The 21,158-nt window shown below is 45.8% G+C and overlaps 1 protein-coding gene across 1 annotated transcript in view; it reads left to right on the top strand.

The window, feature by feature from the left end:
- ugt8 (UDP glycosyltransferase 8) overlaps positions 1 to 19,259 on the top strand; it is a 21,332-nt gene extending 2,073 nt beyond the window's left edge. Inside the window, exons 2-6 of the mRNA XM_076992487.1 lie at positions 6,467 to 7,299; positions 10,429 to 10,571; positions 13,981 to 14,057; positions 15,525 to 15,744; positions 16,406 to 19,259. Coding sequence (XP_076848602.1) covers positions 6,469 to 7,299; positions 10,429 to 10,571; positions 13,981 to 14,057; positions 15,525 to 15,744; positions 16,406 to 16,766 — 1,632 coding nt within the window. The 5' untranslated portion in view covers positions 6,467 to 6,468 and the 3' untranslated portion in view covers positions 16,767 to 19,259. The remainder of the gene's footprint in view (positions 1 to 6,466; positions 7,300 to 10,428; positions 10,572 to 13,980; positions 14,058 to 15,524; positions 15,745 to 16,405) is intronic.
- Positions 19,260 to 21,158: the final 1,899 nt, after the last annotated feature.

The raw sequence follows: 21,158 nt of genomic DNA, 5'->3' as shown, positions 1-21,158 counted from the left end.
CAGGTAGGTTATTGAGAACTTACCTTTCTATGAAAATGCTGCAAGCTATAGTATTGTAAATGTCAACTTTGGTTCAAATATATTTATATAATATGGTGTCTCAGCTTTCTTACAAAGCACTTGGGTAAGTCAAAACCTGCAGTGTACATTGGAGGTGATATAACTACACACTGAACCCTGGCGACTGTTCATTTCATGGCGATAAACGAGTTGTGATTTTCAGAACCACCTTGTGTGTTAATGTGTAAAAAAAAAAAAAAGTCTGAATCATTGCAGGGCTGCTGTGAACGTTCCACCCTGTCTTGAGGCTCCCCTGTCTGGGGAAGAAAGAACAGAAAACTGTCCCACATCGCACAACCTCTGGAGCAACTTCTGCGTGGAAGGTTCTTGCTCAAGGACACAACGGTTGCCCTGAGTGCTGAGGCCAAGCACCGCAGAACTTCACTGACCCCGTGCTGCCACCGCATCAAATAGAGCACGATGTCCACCACGTCTGGACACGTTTAGAGTCTAGTTTTGGACCTTAGCACCATTTTAATTCATGTGTTTAGTTCATGTGTGGCTGAGTGCGAGTTGAGGCGACACGTCTCAAACTGCTTCCTCCTTCCAGACGTCTCGCGTACCCTTCTCTATCGCTTTAATCCAGAAAGTTCTCCCACCCCTCCACCCCAAATAAACCCCAGCCCCTGCTCCTCGGCTCCTGCACCTGTAGGTACTGGGTGAAGCAGAACCCCTTTCAGAAGCTCGAGCCGAGAGGCGAACACACCACCTCTCACAATGAGGGCCCACGCAGCTATATGTCCAGAAAAACAAAAAAACAAAGCCAACTGGAAAAAGCGAATGCATCCACGACGGAGGCGCGGGCCTGCTATAGTTCCTGCGGCTCATCAGAAGAATATCGGTTGGCTTGCGTCTTCGTCCTCGTGCCCTATTCACAACTATGCAACACGACATTGTGAAGACAGGAGAATGACCACTCTGTCTGAACAGTCAAACCGTTAATTCAGTTAGCCGTTCATTTTGCGTACAAGGAGCTAGTTGTAGCTAACCGTGGTTTAAGAACATTTCTCCTCTATTCCCCCTGCGTTGTTTACTGTCTGTCACTCCGGAGCCAAGATGGAGGTTCGCGGGAGGCTTCTTTCACATTAAACAGGTGCAAAATGTCAGGGGAAAATTACTTCCTGAGCTTTGCGGTATGTGAATTAGGAAACACAGTGGCAAGTCGTTGCAAACGCGGCATTTCTTAATTGAGCATCGCGGCAGTGGGAACAGGGCCACCTTGGCGACTCGCTCTGCGATTGTTGCCAACATTTCCTGCAGTTAAAACCGCAGGTCTGGCCACCCGAGCCTTTCCTAAGAGAATCGCCTCGGCCGTGTAATGTGACCTCAGGTGAAAGATTGTCTGCAAAGCTTTATTGTGTTTTACATCGGCTGAGTTGTAACAACACGGAGGCAGGTCATTCTTTTGCTCGTAGAGAGTGGTGGTGGTGGGGGGGGGCACTTTGCACCCTCATCATTAAACATTCCTGGACCTCACAAAATGAAATGGACCTCACAAAACTTGTGGATGTTTATTTTTTCCAGACGTGGAAATACTTCTGTGTCAAGCACTTTCTGTCAGTTTTAACTGTTCTCACTGTGCTGTGATACGACATTAATCTGCTGAAGCAAGAAGTAGATACATGATGTATGTGGGTGTGTGTGTTTGTGTGTGTGGGAGTGTGTGGGTGTGTATGGTGGTGTGTGTGTTTGTGTGTGTGGGAGTGTGTGGGTTTATGTAGTGTGTGTGTGTTTGTGTGTGTGGGAGTGACGGTGTGAAGGCACCAAATTAGCTTTATCATCTGGCAGACTAGAAACACCAGCAAGCGTTTTGCAAACACTGTACAGTGATTGCTCTTTTTGTGTGTGCGTGTGTGTGTGTGTGTGTGTGTGTGTGTGTGCGTGTGCGCATGTGTGTGCTTTTGCACATCTCACTCGTGTAGTTAAACAGCTGAATGATAAGTAAATGGATAAAGGGCAAAGAAGGGAAGCACACTGATGCGGCTGTACTTAACGTGTAATATTCAGTAATATCTCCATGACTGAACTTAAAAACGCATTCAGTTCTTCAGAAGTAGTCTTAGATTAAATCAACCAAATTAACAGACACATATAACACATATGAGGTAATTTGACTGCGTGCCTCAATCTCTCACGTTGTTGTTATTCATTTCGTTGTTGCCCCAAGGAAGAAAATGTATCGGTTTTTGGTTTCGTCGTGTTTTTTTTTGCCTGTCATTGTGCGTCGTGTAAGTAGGCCGTCTCCGATCTTCTCTGATTTAATGGTTTGTTTAGCCATTATGCTGGCTTTAAAAAGTCGCTCATGAACAAAGATCAATACTAAAGAAAGTGAGGTGGAGACTGTAAGTCATGTCATGTTTTTTTTTGTTAGTTTGAAAGGCTTAAATGTTTGTGATGGCCAGAAACTCTCTTTGGGGACGGCTGCTATGTAACCTGACACTTATATCAGAAACCCAAGCTGTTCTGTCACCAAGGTAGAGCTCCACTCTGGTAAGGTCACCAAGGCAACCGTCAACAAGTCTGGCCCCAAAAAGAAAAGTTGTAATGGTGATAGCCCACCTGTAAACCAAGAGTGTCAAACCGTGCAGTGGTCACATCAGAACTGGGACATCTGAAATTCACATTTTATCTTGACGGGTGGCCTTTGTTTTTGAGGGTAACAGCCCCAAACTGATCGATTGTTGCTTTGCTATATTAGGGTGTAGATGTTTCATTGCAAGCTGTTAAAGATTTAGAAACTCAAAGCTTATGTAAGGCTGCCATTCTGTGCCATTCTGTGCTACAGTTTGAGTTGGGTTTATTCGTAGGGTTTGAACTGGGTTTGTCAGTTTTTTTCAAACTGGGTTTGTCAGTTTGTTTCAAACTGGGTTTGTCAGTTTGGTTTGAACTGGGTTTGTCAGTTGGGTTTCAAAATCTTTCCCAAATCAGCCATCAAAATATAATGTCAAATCTTGCTTGAATACCAAACTCCTGTTCCTGTGCTTGGTGTTTTGGTCTGTTTGGGTCTACAAGGGCTTATTATTATGCAGGGGGTAAATGCCGAGGAAAAAAAGCGACTCTCAGGAGTGAGATTATCTTTAATTGGTCTTGCGTCATGTTCTCCTAGGTGGTGGAGCTCCAGTTATGTCAACTGCAGGCAGGTTGTGAAACGTTAAAGAGCAGTTCTACGTAATTCACCCAGGTTGCAAAACTGCAAGTGGGTGTTGGATTTTTTCGTCTTTCACTATATATCCTTCATACTATAGCTCTTTCTATGAGACTAAATAAAACACACACACACACACACACACACACACACACACACACACACACACACACACACACACACACACACACACACGCACACGTGATGGTTCCCCAGGCACATTGAGACTGGAGTAGTGTGTTTTCTTTAATTAAAGTGTAAGACTGAAGAGTGCTTTGAAGCTAACAGCACAGGGATCAGAACAGGGAGTGTTCCATGATAAAATAACTTTTCAGAGGTGATTCATATCACTCATGTCAGTTTTGAAGTGGAATCAACCATTATATTTTATTCAGCACCCACTGTTTCTCATTTCTTTATACAAGTGATTTGAAACTAGGGCTGGGCGATATGGGGAAAAAATGTTATCAAGATATTTTTTTCATATCAGTTGATATCGATATACATCACGATATATATCATATCACAATTATATAATATATATATATATATATATATATATATATATATATATATATATATATATATATAAATCACAATTTCCTTTACACTTTAAGAGAGACGTGAACACAACTAAAACAACGCTTGTTTCTGGCTACAACCTGCAGATTGTCATTCACAAGAGGTGTTATACAATATAAAGGTTTTGATATAGTCTTCACACATAGATCATAGCCACCAGGGTTCATAAACAGCATTATAAATTTGTGCAGTCCTCATTGTGTTAACAGATTCACAACACACGGGTGTCAGGAAAGAGTTCCAAAGTTTAATAAGAAAGGAGAAAGAAAAGTTGTAACTGAGTTGTAACACCATAATCTTTATGGTGAACGGCACTGTTCCAAATTCCGACTACTGGACAGAATCCGACTCCTAATCTTTATATAATTATCCATCATAGAACATAGAAACAGCGTAGCATTATTTGTTTCCAAACAAAGACACACTGATTCGTGGGTGTTAAATGCTTTGAATAAAATGTAATGTACCAAAAATTGGATGTTAGCATAGCATTATTGGGGATCAAATATCTTTCATGCTAAGAATTATGAAAACACTTTACATCTATTTTTAATTCTCAGGCCTGGATCAGTAACACACTTACTATACCAAAGTTCACCTTTAACCACTGGGCTATTGTATTACTTTTGTATTACTTTGTATTTGTTCCTCGTCATTACTATCAACTTTACATCTTATACATCTTATGGACAACTTATATTATTTCCTTTTGAATAAACTTTTTTGCTAAACATTCTCGAATTATGTCTAATTATCTAGTTTGGACAAAACTATAGTGCTCATTGAACTAAGTTATAATTACTGTAACTCACAGGACCGAAATGTCTGGTTAACGTCTTTATTTTGGTGACTTATCTGGATGTGCAGGCTATTCCATAGCTGTTTAGACAAAGACTAAGGCTTAAAAACCTTAATGCCTTTATCTTTACCTTAATCTTTAAGTGTAGTTCTCTATGTATTTAGACGGAAGGCATACACTTTAAATTCTAATTAATGAGATAGTGTATGATTGGATTTACAACATTTCTGAATTTGCAGCACGTTTCCGAAATGTAGCACACACGTTGTCATTTTGATGAATTTGCTTTGCGTATTTGCAATGCAATGGGCATTCAGGGCCACCATAGCATGCAATTCAGCTTGCAGCCTTATAGTGTGATACGTAATCAGATTGCTTCCGTTGGCAGTGCTGCTTAAGGTGGGGAAATGGAAACTAAAGTTTATTGAATTCTGTTGCCCAAGCTTATCATCGTCATCAAGGAAACACGTATCGCGAAACAAATCAATATCATTTTATCGCCCAGCACTATTTGAAACCAGTCCCTTTACTTTACTATAAGCTTTCTCTTCAGTGTTCCTCTTCCAGGTCAGGCCCTCTTCAAGCAAAGGGCCCAGCCCTGCATGTTCCTGTGACCAGTGCAACAAATTGGCATGAACATACTCAGTTTAGTTCCTGGCTATTATTGCCACTGCTATCTGCTCTTTATCCGTGTTTTCACTGTACCTCGGTCGGGTGTCTGGCTAGTCGGTTGGCTATTGTTTGGCTGGGTCTGGAGGTCCCACAGGACCAGAGATTTGTTGTTTTCTACTGCTGTCTGCAACTCCTCCCTTTGGAGATTTGGGGTGTCCAACACCTATTCCCCACAGATACTCCTACAAATAGAGAGATGTAAATCTAGACAGGCCTAGATTTAATCTAAAATCTGCTGTTAGTTGAGATGCTGATTGCTTTTCCTTCTTTAGAATTACTTTTTTACTCAACAACGGGAAAAGAAATGGTAGATTGTCCTGATTTAATCAGTTCTTGTGTGATGATCTATGTCAGGGGTCACCATGTCGCCCGCAAGGACATCATGAGTCACTCGCTGGCCTGTTCTAAAAAAAAGCTCACTATAGTGCGCACCAATGAGCTGCATCTTTTTTTTGCTACTATTAGAGATTGTCCGTGGTTGCTAGCGGTCTTCCCGCTTAGCAATCGACATTCGCTTAGCAACTTTCGTTCGGCCTGAGGGTGCAGGTGCCCACATAAACACCTGCAGCCAGAGCCATTCCTGCAACATTCTGGGTCGTCCGATCCACCGGGGTCACTGGGGTTGCGTGACAAGTTGGCCTGGAGAATCTCGCTTCATTTCTGCTGATAACGCATACTTCAGTGTCTCCATCTGCTTGGATCTAGGCAGAAATACATTAAGTAGAATAAAACAAGATGAAATAACCTACACGATGTACAAGTTCAGTTGAGGTTGTTTAATTCTACTTTTATGTATACGTCATTCATTTCACACAGTTTATGTCGTTCGGTGTCTCATGGAGTTCAGGGATGACTGCACACTCTTTCTTATGCTGTCTAAAGTCATTAGCACTAAAGATAAATGCACTGTGCTCATCCAGGGCAGAATTATTGGGAATCCTGAGTATTTCTTGATTTATATCTTGCTTATAGGTCCTAATCTCCGGATTATTTATTATGGTAAATATTAGAGATTCAAGGATTTATTTTACTTTGCAGCATTGTTATTCCATTTATTTATTGTCAGAAGCATAAATGCTGAATATCTATATTATGTAAAGCCATTTTAAAGCTAAAATGAAAGAAGTGTGTCCTAATGGTTTAGTTCATGTGTGTCCTAAAGGTTTAGTTCATGAGTGTCCTAAAGACATCTGCATCTCCCCCTCTAGCCATGAGGCTCCCCCCTGCCCTCCTGTCCACACTTCTACTGTGGGGCCTTCTCCCGGACCCGTCCTGGGCCGCCAAGATCGTGGTGGTCCCGCCCATCATGTTCGAGAGCCACTTGTACATCTTCAAGACTCTGGCGTCAGCGCTACACGCCGAGGGCCACGACACGGTCTTCCTGGTGTCGGAGGGGCGCGAGGTGCCGCCGTCGGACCACTACCGCCTGCAGCGATACCCGGGCATCTTCAACAGCTCCACGGCGGACGCCTTCCTGCAGGACAAGGTGCGCAACATCTTCTCGGGTCGCCTGACGCCGCTGGAGCTCTTCGACATCCTGGAGCACTACTCGCGCAACTGCGACAGCGTGGTGGGCAGCAGCGACGTGATGGCCAGCCTCCGCGCCGAGCGCTTCGACCTGCTCCTCGTCGACCCCAACGAGATGTGCGGCTTCGTGCTGGCGCACATTCTCTCCGTGCCCTACGCCGTCTTCAGCACGGGCCTGTGGTACCCGGCCGAGGTGGGCGCGCCGGCCCCGCTGTCCTACGTGCCCGAGTTCAACTCCATGCTGACGGACCGCATGACTCTGGCCCAGCGCGCCACCAACACCGCCGTCTACCTGCTGTCGCGCCTGGGCGTGCAGCTGCTGGTGCTGCCCAAGTACGAGCGCATAATGCGCAGGCACGGCGTGCGGCCGGCCGTGTCCATGCACGAGCTGGTGCAGGGCAGCCGTCTGTGGATGCTCTGCACGGACATGGCGCTGGAGTTCCCCCGCCCCACGCTGCCGCACGTCGTCTACGTGGGCGGCATCCTCACCAAGCCGCCGGGCCCCTTGCCGCAGGTGAGGCGGATCAGAAACATCTCTGCACAAATACTCGTATGGGAGTCGGGTCATTGTAATGATGTTGGGGTCGTGTGGTGTGAAATTGTACAGCAGCCACTTGACCGTTTAGTCCTGGGCATGACAATCTTCCTCGTTGTTACTGTTAGGGTCGGCTAATATATCAATAAAGTCATTATTGTGATATAAAATCCATGTTAAGAAGAAAAAATCATAATGTAGGCTTCCAGCTTACTGTTCAGTTTCTTGCATCATACCGAGTTGTGCAGTCCCCAGCTCCTTCCTATCATGAACATTGTGGATCATAATTAATATCTAAAATGTAATCTGAATGTTATCTAATGTTGTAGTGCTCATCATGAGTGAACAATTGGGTTGTGACCATTAGGTCAAAATTTTTATTTGTAGGTTAATGTACACCTCAAACCTGCTGACATTTGATTTGATCTCTGTGGATGTGACATTCATCAGTTTATCCAAATGAATGGCAAGGTGACAGAATGCTACACCATAATACTCATGTGGCCTGTCATGAACTGAAACCAAAGTGCCAAAAGTTGGGACCACACTGACTGTCGGGTTCAGTAAGGTTTGCCCGTCACTGCTGGGTCACTGTCACTGCTGCCATTTCAGCAAATGTTTCGAAGCTGAGTAGGAATGGTGATGCTGTCTCTCTCTCCATTCACAGACATCAGTGCGGAACGTCCCGCTTGGGGACGTGGGACAGGGGGTGGGGGGGGTGGGTGGATGTTCGGATGGCCCGACGCAGTATCTGTTCTCTGATTGGCAGTGGTCAAGAGGGATGCAAAATATGTCCGACCACATCTATCATAGGCCCGCCCCCATAATGTCAAATAGCCAACCCACACCCATTCATGAATGACTGTCCCTTCCTATATCAGCCACAGTTTCATCACATTTCAGCGGTCACTAATGTTTCCCTGTAATCCCTGCCAACATGAACCATGCACCGACGGCCTCGTTCTGAGCTCTTCTTCGGGCCACATTTCGCCCGGCCCCTGTGGGATGACAAAGGCCGTCCTTATCAGACGAGCGATCGCGCGGAGCCAGGCTCGGAACGGCCGGGGTTGGGGGGTGGGGATTATGGGGGGCTGGGCGCGAGGGCGTCTGGGCCAAGTCTCGGAGTCTTGAAATGCCAGTCAGCCAAAGGGCCTCATTGTGATGAGGAGCGAGCGTGCGCATCGGTTCGGCCCGTGCGAGTTAAATGGTGTCCATTGTGGTGCGCGGCGTGCTCCGGACAGTGGGTGCAGTGTGCACGGCAGACCGCAGTGCCAGGGCAGCGCCGGGCCCTTTCGGGCCGCAGCTGGTCTCCCGGGTGTTTCTAGGAAGCAGCGCTAGCACGAACCCCCGTCGGACTCTCTGCCCCGGCCGCTGGTCCCTGCTGAATTCGCAAGGTGCTGCTTGCTGTTAGGGACGCAGCAGGGGCTCTTGGGAAAAAGTCACGTTCTACACCACAGAACTGTAAATGTCAGCTACATTCACAGAGTGCTAACACACAGTGCTAGTGTTGCATTGCTATCATGCTAGCAAGGGCCCTCAGTCAACCATTTGTGAATGTGATTATGCTAACAACGCCTCCGTCATTCTAAGCAATGCCGAGCATGGATTAACCCTGTGTTACCTAAAAGTGTCTCTAAATGTCAAAATGAACATTTTTGTGAAACGGTGGTAGAACTAAACAATCTCAACTAAACTACTACATACTAAACTTAAATATATATATTAAATGCTTATTAAAAGTTCAGCTAAAGCTCAATATTTGTATGTTGGGGGGGAATGCTGGTTGTACTGGAGTCACCTTTAACCCCTATGCAGATTACAAAGAGGTCACCTAAGCCGCATTACAGCACACAGGCATGTCAAACCGTAACAAGATTAACCGAACACTGTACCTCCTCAGGCCCCTCCCCCCAACTTCACGCTCAGAACAAAAACATGATCTATTAAAATGTTGTTCATTTCAAATAATGAATGTCAGCAGGTGTTCCTAATGAAAGCTAAGCTCTTTGGTGAGGGCTTTGATGAGAATCGACCGATTTAATTACATTCATTACACAAGCACATACAGTTATTTTCCACTTATAACTCCACACAAACACTTTGAATTCTAACTCCATACACACATTGTTGTTATTAGTTTGGTAAATAAATTCATGAGGTCATCGAGGCACATTTTGCAGGGGTTATATGCGGCACTGGTGTTGGACTGGCTGTTTTAATGATGCATTTTGGCAGACAATCTGTAACTTAGCTGCAATCAAATCACGTTTAAACGTTCTGGATCAAAAAACAAGTGCCACTCTGTCTCCATTGTTCCTTTTGTCTTTGTGTGTGTGTGTGTGTGTGTGTGTGTGTGTGTGTATGTGAGAGAGAGAGTGTGAGTCTATGTTGGGGTGGTTAGGGTGTTCAGGGTCAAGAGCCCAGATTATTCTGACTGTATTTATACCCATAGTGCACTGGGAACTGCACATGCTCAGGACAAAACCAGACCCGTTTTTGTCCTGTAATGTAAAGAGTTTTCCGAGAAACAGGAGCTTTCAGATAGAGGGCTGGGCAAACACATGCTTCTGAAGTTCTGTTTATATTCAAAATAGGAAGTAGTTTTGTTTTCAGAGCCATGTCTGACGGAAAGGGTAGTATTAGCTGATTTGCAAATCCTTTTGATTAAACGATTTTCATACTTTCTTTTCATACATTCTTTCTTCTCTCTCCTTTTTTATTCCTCTTTGGCAGGTTGACCAAATCACTAGATAAGGCTTAAAAGCCACTTCAGAGGTCTTTATGTCGAGGGGGGGGGGTCTTTATGCCGTAAATGTAAATGTTTATGTCAGGAGGCAAATGCAACACGTTCTAGATGCACAGCTAAACCAGGTTTGCCTCATGGAGCTGATGAATAAGCTCTGTCTGAAAATATTGTTTCTCTGGAAACTTTGTGTGTCTCAGTTTTCATTTCCTCGCGAATGTATACGTATTCTCTATTTAAATATTCCAATAGTTCCACAATATTTGAATATGTAAAACAGTTGATGCTGTTGGTCTAATAAATGTTTGGTTGCTAGGTAATTCTACCTGCAGAGGACATACTCTTTTTTGACGTTGTGCGTGCAGGAATTTGAAGCCTGGGTGAATGACACCGATGAGCATGGGTTCGTGGTGGTGTCTTTCGGGGCGGGCGTGAAGTACCTATCTGACGACATCGCCCACAAGCTGGCGGGAGCCTTGCGTCGTCTACCTCAGAGAGTAATCTGGAGGTAGACCTACTGCCCATTCATTCATTCATTCATTCATTCATTCATTCATTTATTTATTCATTCATTCACAAATTTTGTTATTATATTATGTTGCAATTATTTGTTACTGGTGCTTAAACTCATTTCCACAAGCTTCTGTTTAGCATTTATATTTGGTTTTAGAATTTCATTTACTTTCGGGTTTTCAGATTCAAGCCTGGTATGACAGTTCATGGTATGACATATTCTGTTTGGGGGAGGAGACAACATAAAATGGTCCATAGTGCAGGCTGAGTTGCACTTTGACCTTTCAGAGTGGAACCAGTCTGAGCAGCGTACGGTACAACAGTCATTCTTGCTGGCGTGTGGAAGCAGTGTGATTCCTGACCTTCTCATTTAGTCCACCGCCTCATTACAGAGGGACAAAAGTCATCTTTTCCTAACCTTATCGATTACAGCTGATTACCTGTTTGAAAATTCTTTGCAGTAGACAACAATTTTCCCTAGGTCTACACACAGTAAACAAGTGTCTGTAGTCTACATTCAATAAACAACAGTCTGAGGTCTGCTCCCAGTAAGCATCAGTCTGTAGTCTACATTCAGTAAACAACAGTCTGAGGTCTGCTAAACATTTGTCTGTAGGCTACACCCAGTAGATAATAATTTGTTTTCTTGTGCCAAAGTACTTTTGTATTATTATTAAGACAGTCAAAATGTCATTTTCTGTATATCCAAGGAAATAAGAACTAAATTTCACCTTAAAAAAGCACAATAAAAAAGATCAAAGAATCGTCAAACCCCTATAACCCCAACATTTCTTTAAAATTACTAAATGGCGAAAACTAAACCTCGACCTGTGCTTGTGCATAAGTGGCATTAGCAAGCTAGATAACTAACAAATCCGCTAACATACCTGCCCATGTCACCAGAGGAGGCTGATTCGTCACCTTGCATCCTTTCCTTCTCTGATTGGCAAAAATGTGCAGGTCATTGTTTATAATACTTAACATAAAAATACTGTAAAACTAAACCTTAGTTTCAGGTTATACCTGTGAAACAACAGCTAACGCGTCTCTACGAACTTTTCGCGAAAAATGTCGGAACGAGCATAGTTTTCAAATATCTAGCTTCTCCCTAGTGTCTGAAGACCTACATTAGTACGGTAGCGACATTCAGAAATGTGACATACATTTAGTATAACAGTGTGATGTTTTCTTTACCAAATAAACATTTATATTCCTAATACCTATTTTCTAAACCTATAATCTAAAAGTGGTGGGGTGTCTCCCCAGTACTTTGAAAACAGGTGGGTCACTAGCTCTCGAGGTTCTAACGGCCTTGCTCGGGTGTCCGGGTGGAGTTCACCGTTAGTTCACCATTAGAGACTCTGATCCGAGGGGTAGGCGTCACGCCAGCCCTGGCGAGCCAAATGCAGAATAATCAAACCCTGCAGAGCGAGCTGCTTGCTCTCCAAACAAAGGCACTGAGTAGAAAGGAGATGACTGATCTCAGACAGATTTCCACCTATTTCATATTGTGATTTTGTGGACTGATACAAAAAATAAATTGGATGGATATAAAATTTATGTATGTTTCATTGTTAACCTTGTGGTAGTGAGAAGGTCAAAGCCTCCAAAACACCTGATGATACTGAGCCTCATGCTGGCTTACATAAATGAAGCACAAAGTGGTTTTCTGGAGGGAACAGAGATCATAGGCGCAGACAGGGAGTGCAGACAGGGCCCACGCTGAAGTGGCATCCTCTTCCTCGGAGCTAGATCTGCACCATGGGCTTTGGTGGTTTTTCCCCCGTTCTGTTGCCACCCGGCCCCCTCCTCCGCCTCCTCCCGTCAAAATGGTTGGACAAGCGGGGGATGGGAGACCACAGGGGCGTTGCCCGGCAACCATGGCGGCGAGGGACACCTCCGGCCCTTCACCTGTGGCTCTCAGAGGGGTTCTTCACCAACATGCGGGGCCGTGTGTTGTTTGTCACCGCTCTCCTAATGAGGGGACAGGGCCAGGGCGTCCTTGGGGAGGACGTAGAGGACACTAGTCCCTCACCTCTCAGCTAAAATAACCACCGTTTACTAACACACACACACACACAGAGGACCATCGTGTACAGGAGATGCAGATGCATACGCACATCAACCTGTACCCAGCGTGGCAAACCTTTAGATCCCCACCTACGCTTCATACACACGCCCATCCTGAATCAAAGTCATTGGAAATACCAGCAGGTCCACACTGAAAAAAAAAAAAAAAAGAAGTAATGACGTTAGATGAACGCACAACCTTCCCGTACAAGTCCCGCCTCCCCGTAATTAAAGAACGGTCTCTTAGTAACCCGAGAACGTTTGTCATCAGGTAATGCAGTAGCCGCTCAATGGCCTTAATTCTAGTTTGTGTGTGTGTGCATGCGTGTGGTCTTCATTTCATGCTAGGACAAACTTCTGAGAAGTTCTCCATGTGATCACACAGTACACAGTAAGACAAAGAACGCACTACATATAAGAGTCCTGCCTGAGACCGGGTCCAACTCACCACTGTTCGTAGAGCTGTTCTAAATCATCAGGACCTCAGGGCACATTTTTCTGTTTTCTTCTTTCTGTTGAAGCATTCTGTTTAAGTTGAACATCAGCCTAGAGGAAGATTGAAGATCTTTTTGGTTTGATGCACATTTACATAGCTTTGCCTCTTTGAACTCACTCTCTATATATACCGGTATATATTTCAACGTTTTTAATAGTTATCAGGCTTGCATTATTTCCGTGTGTGTGTATGTGTGTGTGTGTGTGTATGTGTGTGTATATGTGTGTGTGTGTGTGTGTGTGTGTGTGTGTGTGTGTATGTGTGTGTGTATATGTGTGTGTGTGTGTATATGTGTGTGTGTGTGTGTGTGTGTGTGTATGTGTGTGTATGTGTGTGTGTGTGTGTGTGTGTGTGTGTATGTGTGTGTGTGTGTGTGTGTGTGTGTGTGTGTGTGTGTATGTGTGTGTGTATATGTGTGTGTGTGTGTTCATACAGCAGCTGTGTGGAGGGAATCTTCCTGTTTTCTGACAAGGCCACATTGGGGTGGCTGGGTGAATTGTCCCTTTCAGCAGCCTGCCACTCAATGGCAGCTTTGTAGACACATCAGGAGTGTTGGCGAATGGACAGGACCCGCCCCCTGCTCTTGCCCCGCCCCTCCCTCTGAATCCGCCTGTCCTTACGTATCTTCCCCGTATGCCACCCTGAACTGTACCAAGCTAATATGACAGATGAGAATGTCAGGTTGGATGTCATCTATAAACTAGTTCATCACTGGACGTTTAAAAACAATACCAACACAGGCCTCTACTGATTGGACAAAAAAAACAGCCTCTCGCAGGCTTTGACCAATGAAGTGGCTCACATGATAGCGGATGTCCAATATCTCCTCCCCCTTCAGGTTCTCTGGAGTTCCTCCCAGTAACCTTGGCAACAACACTAAACTAGTGGATTGGATGCCTCAGAATGACCTGTTGGGTGAGTATAGTGTCTGCCCGGTTCACACACACACACACACACACACACACACACACACACACACACACACACACACACACTTCTTCTGTAAGTCATGTCAGTGTCTTTTTATACATTTTCAATGTAAAAATGTCCTGACTACACAGGTTGATGGAAAAAAAACACGTTCCTGATAGGCTACAGTGTTTTTAACAGAAGATGCATTATTTATAAAAAATGTAAAGTAAAATATTTGATTTGGAGTTCTGATGCTGAGGTTGGTGTTCAGCTCTATGACAATGAGGCACACGTATGGCTCCGTGGTCTGGTACAATCTAAAAACAGATCGATCGCGTGCGTGCGTGCGTGTGTACGTGCGTGCGTGTGTCGGGGGGTGGAGTTGTGTGAATCTCTTCCTCTATACCCTCCTCCTCCTCCTGTTTCATCATGGACAATGTTCCAGTTGTGTGAGAAGACTATAGCTGTGTGTCCTCCTCTGGTGTGGGGGAAGCTTCACTCCATACTGTGAAACACACACACACACACACACACACACACACGCCGTATTGTATGTATGTGTGTGTGTGGGGGGAGGGTAACAAAGAGAAAGGGAGAGAGGCTGAACAAGTTCCACTTTTTCCTTTCTGTGAGACTTTTCTTCTGTCTGGTTTCCTCTCATCCATCCATCCATCCATCCATCCATCACTAATGGAAACCCTCACAACCCTTTATTGTAAGGGGGGATGACTGAGAGAGAAACAGAGAGGGAGAGAGAGTACTGAAGTCATGTTGGCCCATTTGTAACACAGTGGCCGTGTCATATCCTGATTCTGACTCTCTATGGGTCACAACAATACATAATGACACGGCCTCTACAAGGACTTATACTGTCAAGAACTCTGGCCCTTACACACACACACACACACACACACACACACACACACACACACACACACACAGAGGACCCTGTATAAGAACTACTAGTTTATTCCTTCATGAGTTATACAGTTATACATTTGCGTGGCCTTATTGGGTATAGAGATGCTTCATTTGTTGTCTGTTTAGGGCCCGATAGATAGATGTGGTATTCAGACTGGGTTTTGGTGTCCTGCTCAGCTTCTGTTTGATGATTGGTTAACTCTGACTGCTGCACTGAGCTGTGTGTTAGGGGTCAGTAGGTCGGGGTTTGGGACTGAGCTTTTATAATGCTCCACTCTCCATTGCACTGTATTGCATTATGATTACTTGAATTTAGATGCAGCTAAAACTTTATGAATGGACCAAACCGATGTCAAGCAGCCTAATTCTCATGACGTATTTTACTTTGAACATTCTGTATATTTCTGCAGAACTCTGCATACACCAGTGGGTAGCCACTGGTTCCTGGGTGGACCCCACACGCCACTTCAGTAGACGCGATGACATTATCAAACGTTTATCTCCACTTGTTCAGGATGTCTGCTAAACTCACCCCCCCTCACCCCCCAGGCCACAGAAACACGCGCGCCTTCCTGAGTCACGGTGGCCTAAACAGCATCTACGAGGCCATGTACCACGGGGTGCCGGTGGTGGGCGTGCCGCTGTTCGGCGACCACTACGACACCATGACACGCGTGCAGGCCAAAGGCATGGGCATCATGTTGGAGTGGAAACACATGAGTGAGGAGGACCTGCACACGGCCATGGTGAACATCATCACCGACCAGAGGTAGATCACACACACACACACACACACACACACACACACACACACACACTCACACACAGACACACACACACACACACACACACACACACACACACACCATCACCAAAAGCAGTGTATACACATATAGACTCACACAAGTTAATATTAACATTTAAAGGGAGGCAAAGTCTACATTACGAGGCAACAAGTCACTGTCAACGTTGACTCGTGTACACAGACGTGTCACCTGCTGACAATGGGGAATTACGAAGCCTCCAGGAATTCATTGTTTCCAGGAATGTTAGCACAGTCTTTCCAGGAGCAGAGGTCATGCTCTCGCCATTCAGTCCCAGTCCTCCACACACACCCGTGCTAGTTGTCCAGACGAGGAATCGAAACAGGGACACGCGCGGTGTCCTGATCCTCCAGGTCCTGCGCACGGCCTCCCCGTTTTCCGGGACCTTCCAGAAGTCCATAGCAAACCTGTCAGGCACATTCCCATTACACAGGACAGCACGAGCCACAACAGCATTCCAGACCTGAAGTTCTCCTTGTGGCCACACAGCAGTGTGCAGAAGTGGTTGTATGGTGCCCTCTTGTGGCAGACAGGGGAAACACAGCTGTAAGAAGGGACTGGTGTAGTAATGTCCCCCCCCTCTCTCTCTCTCTCTCTCTTTCCCAGGTTTCGGGAGAATGCACACAGGCTGTCTGTGATCCACAAAGACCAGCCCGGCCACCCGGTGACACGCGCCGTCTACTGGATCGGCTACATACTCCGTCACCGTGGTGCCGAGCACCTGCGAGCCGCCGTCTACAGCATCCCCACCTACCAGTACTTCCTATTGGACGTTGTCGCGGTGACGGCGGCGTCCCTGCTGCTCCTGTGCTACTGCGTGTACCGGATAGTCCGGCTGATTCGCTCACGGCTGAGCGGGGGCGGGTCGTCGGCGGACAAGGCCAACGGACACTGCCACAACGGGGTGGCGAACGGCAAACACAAACGCAACGGCCACGCCAGGAGCACCGAGAAGAAGCTGAAATAGAAGGCGGGGAGCTGCTGAGCTAACGCTAACGCTAACTCCACGCCACGCACCACGGGGCCTACACAGGGAATAACCACGCGGCTCAGCAGACGGACAAACAAACCAACCAACACACAGACAGGAAGCCAAATCGGCCAATCGGGGCGTGGGAGAGTCAGGGCGGAGGAACCTTAATGGGATACTCCTGCTCCGCATCCATTGCAATTTTCCACTCGGAATAGCACAACTGACAGCACAGGATTTAGCTTTTTTTTCCTTTTCTTTTCATTTCTCGACAAAGACAAAAGTGATTTTCCAAATTTCCTTCCCGACCGAGAAGCTGTCAGGGATGCCGGCGAGCATCAGGTGCCCACGTCCCTTTTACCGACTTTTCCAATCTGTATATTTTCCATAACCGCCGACACTAATTTTCCAACAAAATCCCACCTCACATCAAAGGAACTCTCACCCCCAAGCCACGTCCAACACCTCGGCCCGGTTCCGCTCCGCTCCGGTCCGTCTCGCTCGTCTAGACGTTAACGAAGAGACACGCTAGTAGTAGATTAGATTGCATGGTCGTGATTGGGCCGCAGTGTTGGCCGTTTCTGACGCAGTGGTTGGTCCCCAGCCAGCAGGTCATCTCCATTCTCACACCACCTGTGTTCTGCTGAGGTGCTGCTCATCGTCACCAACCAGCAAGCCCCACTAAGACCATTTTTGTATTTATTTATTTATCATCACCAGAAACTCAAGATTTTCACCAAATTCCACCCCCCCAAACCCCCCCATCCCCCCTTTTTTCTTGGCTTAACTCTGCTGGGTAACAAGTAACCTTTTTGAAGGGTGCAAATGCGTTCCGGAATAGCGGGAATCTGTGGGAAGGATCTAGTAGATCCCCGTTAGCGCTGGGAACACTGCGGCCTCTCAAAGGTGCAGCTGGTGGGGAGGTCATGTGGAATCCACATTGATCTCCACCCCAGCACACGCACACCACTGTGTTCTGCCTCGCAGGCTTTTGCATGTTTGAACAACATAACAAGGACACCTAACAATTAGAAAAATGTCTGTGTGTGTGTGTGTGTGTGTGTGTGTGTGTGTGTGTGTGTGTGTGTGTGTGTGTGTGTGTGTGTGTGTTCGCACGCATGTCTGCACATGTAAAAAAAAAATCTTCTGGATGAAACTGTGGTTGTGTAGAATAAATAAGGAAAATAAATTAAATACAGTGCTGATATACAAGTTCCCACAAGCCAGTGGGGCTGTTGCTTAGGAACCCTTCTACTGTAACCATTAAGCCGTTGGTCTGGTACTGTAGCTAAGCGTAGGAACAGGCGCACACCACTCCACTTCCTGAATCAGCCATTTGTATCGGCGACCGCCGAGGTCGGTGTTTTAAACTCTGGTAGTGCTTCTCTCAGATGTTTGGTTGTGAGGAGCCTCTCAGCGCCACTCCATGCTAAAACACCCCAAAGATGGACAGAATCTCCATGGCAACCCAGCCAGTTTTCAGTAGCCGAGGTCCCAGAGGGGCCTGTTCCGTCACACTTTAAAGCTCAGAGTGGCCGTTTGCCAAACGCTGTCCTGACAGCCGCGCTGCGAGGTGATCTTCACAACTAAACTTTGAGCTCAAAGGTTACCAGTGTTTGCCTTGTCATTTTTCACCCCCCGTCTTAAGACGTCTTGTGTGCACGTGTCAACTGCATTAAACCCCCGCGAGCTTGGAATTTAAAATCCCATTACCAGACACTTCAATCCTGTCATCAAAGGAACTCCGGTCCATAACAGGAGAACCTCCACATGGACCAAACCATGAAAGAACTTAGACACTCCTTGAAGTCCAGCCCTTCTTCCACGAGCTCAAGGGTCTTCCTAGCCGAGCACTGTTCGTGAGCGCCAGCGCGTCCATACTTGAATACTGTACATGTCAAAATGGCTGCATGAAGACAGACAGGGGGCCCTAGCTATGACTGGAAAGATGGCTCAACACACGCTTTTCATCCCAGGCCTAGTTTCTGGTCACCTACCAATATTTTTTGTTGTTAATAATTACAGTATTAATAGATGGTTACTAGCAGAAGGTAAGATCTGTAGTTGCTTATTGAAAGTTCTCTGTGGAGAACGTTCATAGCGTCAAGATACCTTGGCAACTGTATGAAGGAAGTGTGTGTGTGTGTGTGTGTGTGTGTGTGTGTGTGTGTGTGTGTGTGTGTGTGTGTGTGTGTGTGTGTGTGTGTGTGTGTGTGTAAAAGAGAGATCTAGTTCAAGCCTGCTACGTCCTGCCGTGTCGTTATACTGATTTAAACACGTTACGGGCCACGTCTGTCTTCCCTTTGCACCTCTCATTCTGTGATTCCACCGAGTTACTTAATGGCTGCTTATAGAACTTGTTTTGTTTTGTTTTTTTTTTCATAATGATTTAAATATTTTAAAATGTTTATTGTGTGTTTGTTGTAATGTGAATATAGTATGTAAACAAATACTAATTCTAAATAAACATTAAATATTTTGTTTGCTTAAGGTGGCATATGACACCGTTTCTTTCTGGCGTCTTGGTGATTGTGGTGTATGTCCTATGGGTGAGTGTAGAAGGCTCATCCTAAGTGGATAACGCCTATGGTGAAGATGAACGGGCCCTGTAACCTCGGGGAAATCATTTGAATGAAGATTCTACCCCCAGTGTTCTACCCCCAGTGTTCTACCCTCAGTGTTCTACCCCCAGTGTTCTACCCCCAGTGTTCTACCCCCAGTGTTCTACCCTCAGTGTTCTACCCTCAATGTTCTACTCCCAGTGTTCTATCCCCAGTGTTCTACCCTCAATGTTCTACCCCCAGTGTTCTATCCCCAGTGTTCTACTCCCAGTGTTCTACCCCCAGTGTTCTACCCTCAGTGTTCTACCCTCAATGTTCTACTCCCAGTGTTCTATCCCCAGTGTTCTACCCCCAGTGTTCTACCCTCAATGTTCTACCCCCAGTGTTCTACCCTCAGTGTTCTACCCCCAATGTTCTACCCTCAATGTTCTACCCCCAGTGTTCTACCCTCAGTGTTCTACCCCCAGTGTTCTACCCTCAATGTTCTACCCCCAGTGTTCTACCCCCAGTGTTCTACCCTCAATGTTCTACCCCCAGTGTTCTACCCTCAATGTTCTACCCCCAGTGTTCTACCCCCAATGTTCTATCCCCAGTGTTCTACCCCCAATGTTCTATCCCCAGTGTTCTACCCCCAGTGTTCTACCCCCAGTGTTCTATCCCCAGTGTTCTACCCCCAGTGTTCTACCCTCAGTGTTCTACCTGCAGTGTTCTACCCATGTGATGTTTCCGCTGTATAAACACACACAGCCAGATAGAATGTAGTGGTGCTCACCCCTCTGCAGGTGTTTATACTACGACTGTAGGGTTTTTATTTGGGTTGAGGGTTAGGAGTAATTGTGGAGCATTAGGAGGAATTTTGCAAGTTTACATTTCGATCTGGTCGAGTCATTCAGCTCCGGTTACAAATGGATTTCGGGTGTCGGGTTTCATCATGTCCGCATGTCCACTGTCCTCAAACTACTTGCATGTCAGTCGGATGCATCTGTTTCAAGTGTAAGACTTGGATGGAGACTTGTACACACTTATGGTATTCTGTTACATTTCTGCATTATACATAAAGCAACTTCATATCTTTAGTCATGCACCAAACTCAACATGAGAGCTCAAGTACCTATTGGCAGACATACTAACATACTTAACATCCACATACATACTAACATATTTAACAGCCAAATACATACTAACATACTTAACATTGTTTATATCTGTTTATACATAAACTAATGTTGGCTATTGACTAGGCTATTCATGTCTGATCTTGGGGGAATATCCATTATGTCTGAATCATTAATATCCAGCCTGAACAGTATTTGTGAACCTGGAAGTATACAGGGATTATTGCCTGTGCTCCTGCTGAAGGTAAGGGAAGGGTTTTGTGTGTGTGTGTGTGTGTGTGTGTGTGTGTGTGTGTGTGTGTGTGTGTGTGTGTTGGGGTGAGGGGGCATGTCGCAGGGTGGAATTCACCTGTTAACCATCAAGTTTCAGGTGATCTGACTCAGTCTGATGTCATACTAGATGGATGTGTATCAGCCAGATTGTGTGTGTGTGTGTGTGTGGGTGGGTGGGTGTGTGCTGAGTGATGGAAGGTAAAATAACACCACCCTCCTCCAGTCCTCTATCAGTTAATTATTCACTGGCAGTTGCGGACTGTGGTCAGCAGGACGGAGATAGAGCGATTGGGGGGGACACTGGAACTGGACACAGAGGAGGGATGGGACTGAGATCATGGCAGTAGAAGAGAGGGACAGGTGGAGAGTGGAGTGGACAACCCACGTCACTCATTTACGGAGGCCCATATTTGTTTATGGGCCTTGTGTTTAAACACTAG

This window comes from Brachyhypopomus gauderio, unplaced genomic scaffold (genome assembly GCF_052324685.1).
Source record: "Brachyhypopomus gauderio isolate BG-103 unplaced genomic scaffold, BGAUD_0.2 sc94, whole genome shotgun sequence".
NCBI classification, from domain to species: domain Eukaryota; kingdom Metazoa; phylum Chordata; class Actinopteri; order Gymnotiformes; family Hypopomidae; genus Brachyhypopomus; species Brachyhypopomus gauderio.
The sequence above is the reverse complement of the archived record's forward strand: the minus strand, read 5'-3'. Positions and strand labels throughout refer to the sequence as shown.